Genomic DNA, 13,594 nt, shown 5'->3' with positions numbered 1-13,594 from the left:
GGGGATGAGAGAGCTTGGGAAGTGAGTCAGTTGTTGTTCGCTGATGATACAGCGCTGGTGGCGGATTCATGTGAGAAACTGCAGAAGCTGGTGACGGAGTTTGGAAAAGTGTGTGGAAGAAGAAAGTTAAGAGTAAATGTGAATAAGAGCAAGGTTATTAGGTACAGTAGGGTTGAGGGTCAAGTCAATTGGGAGGTGAGTTTGAATGGAGAAAAACTGGAGGAAGTGAAGTGTTTTAGATATCTGGGAGTGGATCTGTCAGCGGATGGAACCATGGAAGCGGAAGTGGATCATAGGGTGGGGGAGGGGGCAAAAATTTTGGGAGCCTTGAAAAATGTGTGGAAGTCGAGAACATTATCCCGGAAAGCAAAAATGGGTATGTTTGAAGGAATAGTGGTTCCAACAATGTTGTATGGTTGCGAGGCGTGGGCTATGGATAGAGTTGTGCGCAGGAGGAAGGATGTGCTGGAAATGAGATGTTTGAGGACAATGTGTGGTGTGAGGTGGTTTGATCGAGTAAGTAACGTAAGGGTAAGAGAGATGTGTGGAAATAAAAAGAGCGTGGTTGAGAGAGCAGAAGAGGGTGTTTTGAAGTGGTTTGGGCACATGGAGAGAATGAGTGAGGAAAGATTGACCAAGAGGATATATGTGTCGGAGGTGGAGGGAACGAGGAGAAGAGGGAGACCAAATTGGAGGTGGAAAGATGGAGTGAAAAGGATTTTGTGTGATCGGGGCCTGAACATGCAGGAGGGTGAAAGGAGGGCAAGGAATAGAGTGAATTGGAGCGATGTGGTATACAGGGGTTGACGTGCTGTCAGTGGATTGAATCAAGGCATGTGAAGCGTCCGGGGTAAACCATGGAAAGCTGTGTAGGTATGTATATTTGCGTGTGTGGACGTATGTATGTACATGTGTATGGGGGGGGTTGGGCCATTTCTTTCGTCTGTTTCCTTGCGCTACCTCGCAAACGCGGGAGACAGCGACGAGGTATAAAAAAAAAAAAAAAATATATATATATATATATATATATATATATATTTTATCCCTGGGGACAGGGGAGAAAGAATACTTCCCACGTATTCCTCCGTGTCGTAGAAGGCGACTAAAAGGGCTGGGATCAGGTGGCTGTTAATCCTCCCCTCTCGTTTCATTTCTAATTTTCCAAAAGAAAGAACAGAGAAGGGGGCCAGCTGAGGATATTCCCTCAAAGGCCCAGTCCTCTGTTCTAAACACTACTTTGCTAACGCAGGAAATGGCGAATAGTATGAAAGAAAAAGTTTATATATTTATATTTATTTTGCTTTGTCGCTGTCTCCCGCATTAGTGAGGTAGCGCAACGAAACAGACGAAAGAATGGCCCAACCCACCCACATACACATGTATATGCATACACGTCCACACACGCAAATATACATACCTATACATCTCAACGTATACATATACATACACACACAGACACATACATATATACACAAGTACTTAATTCATACTGGCTGCCTTTATTCATTCCTATTGCCACCCCGCCACACATGAAACAAAAACCCCCTTCCCCTCATGTGTGCGAGGTATTGCTAGGAAGAGACAACAAAGGCCACATTCGTTCACACTCAGTCTCTAGCTGTCATGTAATAATGCACCGAACCCACAGCTCCCTTTCCACATGCAGGCCCCTGTGAAGCACCTGGGGTAAACCATGGAAAGTTCTGTTGGGCCTGGATGTGGAAAGGGAGCTGTGGTTTCGGTGCATTATTACATGACAGCTAGAGACTGAGTGTGAATGAATTGGGTCTTTGTTGACTTTTCCTAGCACTACCTCGCACACATGAGGGGGGAGGGGGTTGTTATTACATGTGTGGCAGAGTGGCGATAGGAATGAATAAAGGCAGACAGTATGAATTATGTACACGTGTATATATGTATATGTCTGTGTGTGTATATACATGTATACGTTGAGATGTATAGGTATGTATATTTGCATGTGTGGACGTGTATGTATATACATGTGTATGTGGGTGGGTTGGGCCATTCTTTCATCTGTCTCCTTGCGCTACGTCGCTAACGCAGGAGACAGCGACAAAGTAAAATTAAATAAATAAAAATAAATACATATATTGTATTTCAACTTTCTAAAAAGGGGAAACAGAAGAAGGAGTCATGTGGGGAGTGCTCATCCTCCTCGAAGGCTCAGATTGGGGTGTCTAAATGTGTGTGGATATAACCAAGATGAGAAAAAAGGAAACATAGGTAGTAAGTTTGAGGAAAGGAGCCTGGATGTTTTGGCTCTGAGTGAAACGAAGCTCATGGGTAAAGGGGAAGAGTGGTTTGGGAATGTCTTGGGAGTAAAGTCAGGGGTTAGTGAGAAGACAAGAGCAAGGGAAGGAGTAGCACTACTCCTGAAACAGGAGTGGTGGGAGTATGTGATAGAGTGTAAGAAAGTAAACTCTACATTGATATGGGTAAAACGGAAAGTTGATGGAGAGAGATGGGTGATTATTGGTGCATATGCACCTGGGCATGAGAAGAAAGATCATGAGAGGCAAGTGTTTTGGGAGCAGCTGAATGAGTGTGTTAGTAGTTTTGATGCACGAGACTGGGTTATAGTGATGGGTGATTTGAATGCAAAGGTGAGTAATGTGACAGTTGAGAGAATAATTGGTATACATGGGGTGTTCAGTGTTGTAAATGGAAATGGTGAAGAGCTTGTAGATTTATGTGCTGAAAAAGGACTGGTGATTGGGAATACATGGTTTAAAAAGAGAGATATACATATGTATACGTATGTAAGTAGGAGAGATGGCCAGAGAGCGTTATTGGATTACGTGTTAATTGATAGGTGCGTGAAAGAGAGACTTTTGGATGTTAATGTGCTGAGAGGTGCAACTGGAGGGATCTCTGATCATTATCTTGTGGAGGCGAAGGTGAAGATTTGTAGAGGTTTTCACAAAGGAAGAGAGAATGTTGGGGTGACGAGAGTGGTGAGAGTAAGTGAGCTTGGGAAGGAGACTTGTGTAAGGAAGTACCAGGAGAGACCGAGTACAGAATAGAAAAAGGTGAGAACAAAGGAGGTAAGGGGAGTGGGGGAGGAATGGGATGTATTTATGGAAGCAGTGATGGCTTGCAAAAAAGATGCTTGTGGCATGAGAAGCGTGGGAGGTGGGCAGATCAGAAAGGGTAGTGAGTGGTGGGATGAAGAAGTAAGATTATTAGTGAAAGAGAAGAGAGAGGCATTTGGATGATTTTTGCAGGGTAATAATGCAAATGAGTGGGAGATGTATAAATGAAAGAGGCAAGAGGTCAAGAGAAAGGTGCAAGAGGTGAAAAAGAGGGCAAATGAGAGTTGGGGTGAGAGAGTATCATTAAATTTTGGGGAGAATAAAAAGATGTTTTGGAAGGAAGTAAATAAAGTGCGTAAGACAAGGGAACAAATGGGAACTTCAGTGAAGGGGGCTAATGGGGAGGTGATAACAAGGAGTGGTGATGTGAGAAGGAGATGGAGTGAGTATTTTGAAGGTTTGTTGAATGTTTGATGGTAGAGTGGCAGATATAGGGTGTTTTGGTCGAGGTGGTGTGCAAAGTGAGAGGGTTAGGGAAAATAATTTGGTAAACAGAGAAGAGGTAGTAAAAGCTTTGCGGAAGATGAAAGCCGGGAAGGCAGCAGGTTTGGATGGTATTGCAGTGGAATTTATTAAAAAAGGGGGTGATTGTATTGTTGACTGGTTGGTAAGGTTATTTAATGTATGTATGATTCATGGTGAGGTGCCTGAGGATTGGCGGAATGCTTGCATAGTGCCATTGTACAAAGGCAATGGGGACAAAGGTGAGTGCTCAAATTACAGAGGTATAAGTTTGTTGAATATTCCTGGGAAATTATATGGGAGGGTATTGACTGAGCGGGTGAAGACATGTACAGAGCATGTACAGAGCATGGGGAAGAGCAGTGTGGTTTCAGAAGTGGTAGAGGATGTGGGGATCAGGTGTTTGCTTTGAAGAATGTATGTGAGAAATACTTAGAGAAGCAAATGGATTTGTATATAGCATTTATGGATCTAGAGAAGGCATATGATAGAGTTGATAGAGACGCTCTGTGGAAGGTATTAAGAATATATGGTTTGGGAGGCAAGTTGTCAGAAGCAGTGAAAAGTTTTTATTGAGGATGTAAGGCATGTGTACGTGTAGGAAGAGAGGAAAGTGATTGGTTCTCAGTGAATGTAGGTTTGCGGCAGGGGTGTGTGATGTCTCCATGGTTGTTTAATTTGTTTATGGATGGGGTTGTTAGGGAGGTGTTTTGGAAAGAGGGGCATGTATGCAGTCTGTTGTGGATGAGAGAGCTTGGGAGGTGAGTCAGTTGTTGTTTGCTGATGATACAGCGCTGGTGGCTGATTCATGTGAGAAACTGCAGAAGCTGGTGACAGAGTTTGGTAAAGTGTGTGAAAGAAGAAAGTTGAGAGTAAATGTGAATAAGAGCAAGGTTATTAGGTACAGTAGGGTTGAGGGTCAAGTCATTTGGGAGGTAAGTTTGAATGGAGAAAAACTGGAGGAAGTGAAGTGTTTTAGATATCTGGGAGTGGATTTGGCAGCGGATGGAACCATGGAAGCGGATGTGAATCAAAGGGTGGGGAAGGGGGCAAAAATTCTGGGAGCCTTGAAGAATGTGTGGAAATCGAGAACATTATCTTGGGAAGCAAAAATGGGTATGTTTGAAGGAATAGTGGTTCCAACAATGTTGTATGGTTGCGAGGTGTGGGCTATGGATAGAGTTGTGTGCAGGAGGGTGGATGTGCTGGAAATGAGATGTTTGAGGACAATATGTGGTGTGACGTGGTTTGATCGAGTAAGTAATAATAGGGTAAGAGAGATGTGTGGTAATAAAAAGAGTGTGGTTGAGAGAGCAGAAGAGAGTGTTTTGAAATGGTTTTGTCACATGGAGAGAATGAGTGAGGAAAGATTGACAAAGAGGATATATGTGTCAGAGGTGGAGGGAACAAGGAGAAGTGGGAGACCAAATTGGAGGTGGAAAGATGGAGTGAAAAAGATTTTGAGTGATCAGGGCATGAACATGCAGGAGGGTGAAAGGCGTGCAAGGAATAGAGTGAATTGGAAGGATGTGGTATACCAGGGTCGATGTGCTGTCAATGGATTGAACCATGGCATGTGAAGCGTCTGGGGTAAACCATGGAAAGTTCTGTGGGGCCTGGATGTGGAAAGGGAGCTGTGGTTTCGGTGCATTATTATATGACAGCTAGAGACTGAGTGTGAACGAATGGGGTCTTTGTTGTCTTTTCCTAGCGCTACCTCACACACATGAGGGGGGTGGGGGTTGTTATTTCATGTGTGGCGAGGTGGCGATGGGAATGAATAAAGGCAGACAGTATGAATTATGCACATGTGTATATATGTATATGTCTGTGTGTGAATATATAAGTATACGTTGAGATGTATAGGTATGTATATTTGCGTGTGTGGACGTGTATGTATATACATGTGTATGTGGGTGGGTTGGGCCATTCTTTCGTCTGTTTCCTTGCGCTACCTCACTAACGCGGGAGACAGCAACAAATCAAAATAAATAAATGATAAAATATATATATGTATATGAGGACAATATGTGGTGTGAGGTGGTTTGATTGAGTAAGTGATGAAAGGTAAGAGAGATGTGTGGTGGTAAAAAGAGTGTGGTTAAGAGAGCAGAAGAGTCTTTTGAAATGGTTTGGTCACATGGAGAGAATGAGTGAGGAAAGATTGACAAAGAGGATATATGTGTCAGAGGTGGAGGGAACAAGGAGAAGTGGGAGAATAAATTGTAGGTGGAAAGATGGAGTGAAAAAGATTTTGAGTGATCAGGGGCCTGAACATGCAGGAGGGTGAAAGGCGTGCAAGGAATAGAGTGAATTGGAACGATGTGGTATACTGGGGTCGACGTGCTGTCAGTGGATTGAACCAGGACATGTGAAGCGTCTGGGGTAAACCATAGAAAGTTCTGTGGGGCCTGGATGTGGAAAGGGTGCTGTGGTTTTCAGTGCATTATACATGACAGCTAGAGACTGAGTGTAAATGAATGTGGCCTTTGTTGTGTTTCCCTAGCAGTACCTCGTGCACATGTGGGGGGAGGGGGTTATTATTTCATTATGTGGCGGGGTGGCGATGGGAAAGAATGAGGGCAGACAGTATGAATTATGCACATGTGTATATATGTATATGTCTGTTTGTGTATATATATGGATATGTTGAGATGTATAGGTATGTGTATGTGTGTGTGTGTGGACGTGTATGTATATACATGTGTATGTGGGTGGGTTGGGCCATTCTTTCATCTGTTTCCTTGCGCTACCTCGCTAATGCAGGAGACAGTGACAAAGTATAATAAATAAATAAATAAATGAATATATTCTTTATTTATTACACTTAATGGCTGTCTCCCACAATAGCGAGGTAGTGCAAGGAAACACAAAAGAAAGGCCCAACCCACCCACATACACGTATATGCATAAACACCCACACACACACATATACATAACTTTACATTTGAATGTATACATATACATTCATACACAGACATATACATATATACACATGTACATATTCATACTTGCTGCCCTCATCCATTCCCATCGCCACCCTGCCACACATGAAATGGCACCCCCTTCCCCTTCATGCACGTGAAGTAGCTCTAGGAAAAGACAACAAAGGCCACATTTGCTCACAATCAGTCTCTAGCTGTCATGTGTAATGCACTGAAACCACAGCTCCGTTTTCACATCCAGGCCCCACAAATCTTTCCATGCTTTACCCCAGATGCTTCACATGCCATGGTTAAATCTATTGACAGCATGTCGACCCCAGTATACCACACTGTTCCAATTCACTCTATTCCTTGCACGTTTTTCACCCTCCTCTATGTTCAGGCCCTGATCACTCAATCTTTTTCACTCCATCCTTTCACCTCCAACTTGGTCTCCCACTTCACCTTGTTCCCTCTACATCTGACACATACATCTTATTTTTCAATCTTTCCTCACTCATTCTCTTCATGTGACCAAACCATTTCAATACACCCTCTTCTGCTCTCTCAACCACACACTTTTTATTTCCACACATCTCTCTTACCCTTTCATTACTTACTCAATCAAACCACGTCACACCACATACTGTCCTCAAACATTTCATTTCCAACCTTCCTCTGCACAACTCCATCTATAGCCTATGCCTCGCAACCATATAACATTGTTGTAACCACTATTCCTTCAAACATTTTTGCTCTTTGAGATAACGTTCTCGCCTTCCACACAGTCTTCAACACTTCTAGTACCTTCACTCCCTCCCCCACCCTGTAACTCACTTCCGCTTCCATGCTTCCATCCACTGCTAAACCCATTCCCAGATATCTAAAACACTTCACTTCCTCCAATTTTTCTCCATTCAAACTTACCAACTAATATAGCATTAATTGGATGGCCTTAATTAAGGCCTCAGTTGTCTGTGCCATCTCAGCTAAAAAAGAAAAAAAAATCCATAACAAGAATGCCATTTCATTGGGTAGGACTCAATTCTGATTTCTATCTTACCTGAAAATGCCCCAATGTGTTGTGTAATTCCTCCAAACTCTAAGTCTACAATGGAAGAATGTCTTAAAGCATCCAACAAAGTTGTCTTGCCATGATCAACATGTCCCATGATAGTCACTACAGGTGGTCTAGGAACACATTCATTTTCTGCAGCAGGAGGTCTGTAATGAATGGAAATAATCTTTTATTTATCTAGCAAAACATTTTATCAATATTCAATTACAACAAAAATTTGGTACAGGGAAACATGCCCCCAGTGCTCTCATACTTAGTAACCTCCAAACCCTTGTTCATCCATCTCGAAGAAAAATATGTCATCAGTTAGGAAGCAGGTTCTGTGTATATTATCTTTCAAAAATAATTCGCTTATCACATATCTCATATAATTTGGTGTCAAAGAGCCATAAAGAATTCTCAAACTATTCAAACAAAAGGAGTATAAATGATTGCTTAGCACTCACTAAGGGATAACATATGATCATTAAGCATTCTTCATGGGAAGACTTTCAATGAGGCTTCAAATTAGGAATTCTAGAAATGAAGGCAAGGCCTTAATATAATATAAAAAGGGCAAACAATGAAAACTAAAAAGGTATAAAAATAATCTTAGAGTTCTGAGGAGGTAGAAAGATTGCCTTTTAAAATGAGGCTATTTGTAGCTATTAGAAAAGATGGAAAAATAAAGAAGTTGAGACAGCAGGAGTGTAGAGAAAGAATCATATCACACTGATCTCTCATGGGTAGCCAATGGCAGCATAATAATGTGATGCCATGACTTGCCTAATACTGCATGGTGCAGCTTTTGCTAACAGAAAACAAGCAGGTAGTTTTAAGTATCAGAAACTGAAGTGATAACAATAAAAGAGGTTTAAAGAGACAACAGCATGGCAGAGGGGCTATGAGTTAAATTTCTGTCAGACTAGGAAGATGAATCAAATTACTTCAAACTCAACTCTGTTAAGTCAGTACATAAAGCTAAAGATGTCCCGAATGTGACAGCTATTTCTGTAAGTAACTGGAGTAACTGCTCAGAAGAGAAAATATTTGGCACCTGGACAACTAGCTTTTACTGACATATTCAAGGAAGAAAGGATACAGTCTACCTATTTCCTGTGTATCATGAAAGGCAACTAAAAGGAACAGGAGCAGAGTGCTGGAAACAATTTCTTGAACTTCAATTTCTAAAAGGGTATGTAGTAGTCGGTAGACAGCCAATGACTAAGGAGGTATATTACTAGTACTACCTGCCTGGTAACAGGAAGGTTAGTGACCGCTGCATAGAGCCAGAACTTTGGTGGTTGTTAAGTTGCACAGGTAGTCATCTGCTCTTTCTGCCTCATCCACACATGGACTACTGGCATCCTGTCCATAAACATGCAATCTCTTCTTGTTATCCATAACATTTGACAACACTTAACTCACATAGCTCATTCTTCTCATCATGATTTTTCTGTGGTGATCACTACATGCCAGTAGCTCATTCTTCTCATCATGATTTTTCTGTGGTGATCACTACATGCCAGCCCTGTATTTTGGCAAAATGGTAGGAACAACAGATAGAAGCAGTAGTCAGGAGCATTAGATAGGAGTAGTCAGGAGGAACATTAGGTAAGAGCCTACGTGAACACTGCACTTGAGTTGCCCTCTACCAGTGGCCTGTTAAGGGTGAGGCACTAAAGGCTAAGCAGCAGCAATGGAGTTCACCAATTAAAGAGATTATTCTTGTGACAACTCACTTGATGGAGGTCCAGGTGGATATGGGCATCAGAGATAAAGACAAACAGATAGGTCATTTCTAAAACTCAGAAGAGGAAAAGGAACCAAGCTGGAAGTGCTCACCCTCCTTGACTGCTCAGGCTGAGATGTCTGGAAGCATGTGGATGTAACCATGATGAGAAGGGAGGAATATCTAGTATGTTTAAGGATAGGAACCTGGATGTTCTAGCTCTGAATGTAAGAAAGGTAAAAGTAAAGTAAGGGAGAAGAATGGTGTGGGAATGTCTTAGTTGTAAAATCAAGGATCAGTGTGAGGGCAAGAGCGAAGGAAGGGTTAGCACTTCTGCTGAAGGAAGAGTTTTGAGAATGTGTGAAAGAGTGTAAGAAGGAAGACCCATGTTAATGAGGGTAAAAACAAATGTGACTTACAAGAGGTGGGTGATTATTAGTACTTACACATCTGAATGAGTGAGTCACTAGTTTTGATGCAAGGGATAGAGTATTAGTGAAGGGTGATTTCAATGTGAAAGTGAGTATTGTGGCAACTGAGGGCACAACTGGTAGCAATGGGGTACCTGGTGTTGTGAATAAAAATGGAACAGCTCATGGAGATGTGTGCTGAAAAAGGACTAGTACTGAGAATATCTGACTTAAAAAGAATACACAATTATAAATGGGTAAGTAGGGTGTGTGATAAACAAGCACTACTGGAGTATGTACTGATTGATAGGCACGCAAAACTGAGACTTGGACATGAATGTGCTGAAAAGGGCCACTGGTGCACTGTATCATCATTACCTGGTGAGCATGAGAGTGAACACTCATAGAGGCTTTTAGAAAAGAAATGATATGGGGGTGAAAGTGAGCGAGCTTGAATAAGAGGCTTGTGTGAAGAGGTACCAAGAGCGACTGATTGCATAATGGCAAAATATGAGAGAAAATGAAGTAAAAGGAATGGGTGCTGATATGTGTGAGAGAAAAGTGTTGCATATGAAAGGTGGGCATGCATGAGGTGGGAGGTTGGCATGTGAGAAAGGGTAGTGAGTAGTGGGAGGTTGAAGTTCACTTGCTAGTGACAAAGAAAATGTGTTACTTGCAAGGAAAGAGTGAGTAATTGTGAGATTACAAAAGAAAGCAGCAAGAGTTTAAGAGGAAAGAGCAGGGTCTGAAAAAGAGGGACAATGAAAGTTGGGGTGAACTTTAAGGTGTGAAAATGTTTTGGAAGGAGGTTAATAGAGCGGGAAAAAAGAGAACAAATGGGAACATCAGTGAAGGGGGTAAATGTGGAAGTGATAAAGAGGAGATAGAGTGAGTACTTTGAAGAATTGTGGGTGGCAAATGTGGGGCGTTTATGCAAAGATGGTATGCAAAATGAGAGAATCATGGCATGTAGTGTAGTGAAAAAAGATGTGATGAAAGCCTTGCATAAGATGGTGTGGCAAGGCAGCTGTTGCTGATGGGAGTGCAGTTGAATTTTTTTTGAGAGGAGGTGACTGTGCTGTTGAATAGTAATCTAGGATTTTTAATATATGTATGGCTCATGGAGAGGTACCTGAGGATTGGAAGAATGCCTGTACTGTGCCACCGTATAAATACATGGAAGACAAAAGTGAATCTTCAAATCACAAAGATACAATTTTGATGAATTACCTCATAAATTGCATAGGAGAGTGGTGATTAAGAGGGTAGTGGTAAACACAGAGCAACATACAGGGGAGGAGCAATGTGGCATCAGGAGTGGTAGGGGATGTATGGATCAGGTGTTTCATTTGAAGAATGTGTGTGAAAAATTCTTTGAGAAACAGAAGGATTTGTATATGGAATTTATGGATCTGGAGAAAGCACATGACAAGGTTGACAGAAATGCAGTAAAGAGTTCTAACCAAGATAGTAAGATGTGCGTGAGTAAAAAGAGTGTGATGTCACCATGGCTGTCATTTCTTTTACTGATTGAGTGATGAGGGAGGTGAATACAAGGGTTTTGAAGAGAGGAGGTATCCAGTCTGTCCAGGGTGGGAAGGCTTGGGAGTGAGGCATCAGTTGATAACAACAAAATGCTGGTAGCAGATTTGAACAAGAAACTGCAAAGGCAGGTATCTGAGTTTGGGAGAGTATGTTAAAGGAGAAAGTTGAGAGTAAATATGAATAAAAGCCAGATTATGGAATTTGAGATTATCTCTGATTAGGATGCCCAGTCTTCCTCTTCCTCCTCTCTCTTCTCTTTCACTCCTTACCATCATGTCTCTGGACAGGAGAGGTGCAATATGATCTCTGTAGAAAGCTTTGTTTCTAAAACTCTACCAATATCAGGTGTCTTTCCCCTTATTTGATCTTTAAATTTCAGTTCTTTACCATTTACTACTAATCCAACTGGATTTACATGCATTACTTTCAGTAATTACAAGTTAGATAACTTAAAAACAAATGTAAGCATATTTGTTATCTTCTTATGTCTTGAATTGAAATTCTTCTTTCTTTTACCATAAGAATTGCATCTGACAATGCCACTGGCTCCATTAATCTTTTAATGATTATTTCTTCTTTCCACTTTTCTCTTTATCTAGTGAACTATCTTCACAGAGCCCAGAAATATTTACATATTTGAATCTATAATCTGGTTTACTAATCTCCCTAATGATGATGCCATTTACTTTCCAGCCAAGTTCATCAGTTTTGACTTGACAACCTGTGTCTCAGGCTTTGTCTATAATCTTCATTTTTCCTACCAAGCACAAAACTGCAATCTCTTCACTTTTCTAAATTTTTCATCATACTGATTATATATTTTCCTTATTGTTCTGTTACTGACAGTGCATACTTTTCTATCCATAGCTTCAATCAGTCTCTTGGGAACCTCTGTTACAATATCCAAAGGTTTCTGTGCCACTGCATCAGTCATTGTGCTCTGAGTCTCTTGACCATCCCCGGAAACTGCACCTGCTCCCCCTCCTGTCTATCATTTCAATAGTTTCTATACTGTTAAGGTCATTTCCTTTTCTACGATTATCTTCAGGCCATCTTAATAGCCCCATCTGATCCTTCCTACTCTTTAATCATCCTACCTTCTTTCCTATGGTTATATTGCCTTTGAACCCCCTCACTCTAATCTTTCATTCCCCAAGTTCCTCTTTTGTATCATGACACCCTTCATGATATTCAAACTGATTCCCCAGTTTCTGTATTTCCTCCTCTAGTTGTATTAACTTTTGATCCTTTTTTTATCATTTCAAATAACAGGTCTAAACTTTTGTTCTCTTGTGATTCGTTCTTCATTTTTCCTTCTTATCTTTTCCTTGTGCATCTAGTCACAACCGACAGGTCTTGATACTTGTCCTAGTTTGAATCCATATCTGATAACAATTCAATTCAAAACTGAAAAAGTTTAGGCTGTTTGACTATATTTGTGCTTGATAACACGCTTGCCCAGCTGGTTTGGCTAATTTCCTTGCTATCTTTTAAGATCTCTTTCTCCTTGTCTCAATCACTGCCAAAGTTCTTAAATAGCACCCCAAAATTAATAAAAAAAATCATAATGAACAGTAACAAAACTTATTGGCACAAAAACAGCATCTAACATGAGGAATACTTATATCACATTAACTGACGGTGTTATCTTTCAAAGGCAAAAATTTCATCATATTTATAAAGTCACGGCAGCATGACTACAGTAATTCTCAGAATACTTGCTCAATCTTCCACTGTCAAATTCTTACTTCTTTATTGTTTGGATTTCCTTAAAATGAACAATAATTTAGAGGACTTGGTTCATTGAAGTTGGAAACCCCTGTGCATCTGATTTGCAAACTGAGATTTTCGTAACTGCTATCAAGCTCCTAACACATGGTGGACTCTACTCAGATTTATCTATCTATCTATATCTCTGATGCCCATTCCCTTTGGGAACTCCCATCACAGGGGTGACCACGGCATAAAAGTCTCCACTCATCAAACTTAGAATCCAAAAGATATATCAGTCGGGGACCCTTTCACACTCTCCTTCTTGCCATACTTGTATATAACAGGCCTGATGAAATGTAAACTTAAAATCATGAAGTAATCTTGTAGGTTTGGCAGCTCCTCTCTGGATCAGTTGCAGTGGGTGTATGTCTATAATTACCAATTTATACTGTCTCAGGAGAGATTTTTACACTTACATATGTGTAATCACCTACTTCTACTGTATGGGGAGGAAGTTTCACAATTATGGTGCCCCCATCTCTTAAACATTCTCAGCTATCACACAGCTTCTTAAACTTCTGTATGCTGTTTACATTTACATGTTTTAAGTCATTCCACTCCAATCATCCACTGCTTTC

At 41.1% G+C, this 13,594-nt stretch overlaps 1 protein-coding gene across 1 annotated transcript in view; it reads right to left on the bottom strand.

Annotated features, from left to right (window-relative positions):
- The window catches only part of mIF2 (mitochondrial translation initiation factor 2), a 266,646-nt gene that overhangs the window by 108,805 nt on the left and 144,247 nt on the right, over positions 1-13,594 (bottom strand). The window contains exon 7 of the mRNA XM_071688841.1: positions 7,563-7,723. Coding sequence (XP_071544942.1) covers positions 7,563-7,723 — 161 coding nt within the window. The remainder of the gene's footprint in view (positions 1-7,562; positions 7,724-13,594) is intronic.

Source organism: Panulirus ornatus, chromosome 46 (genome assembly GCF_036320965.1).
Source record: "Panulirus ornatus isolate Po-2019 chromosome 46, ASM3632096v1, whole genome shotgun sequence".
In the NCBI taxonomy this organism is placed as follows: Eukaryota; Metazoa; Arthropoda; class Malacostraca; order Decapoda; family Palinuridae; genus Panulirus; species Panulirus ornatus.
This window is presented reverse-complemented; position numbering and strand designations above follow the sequence as displayed.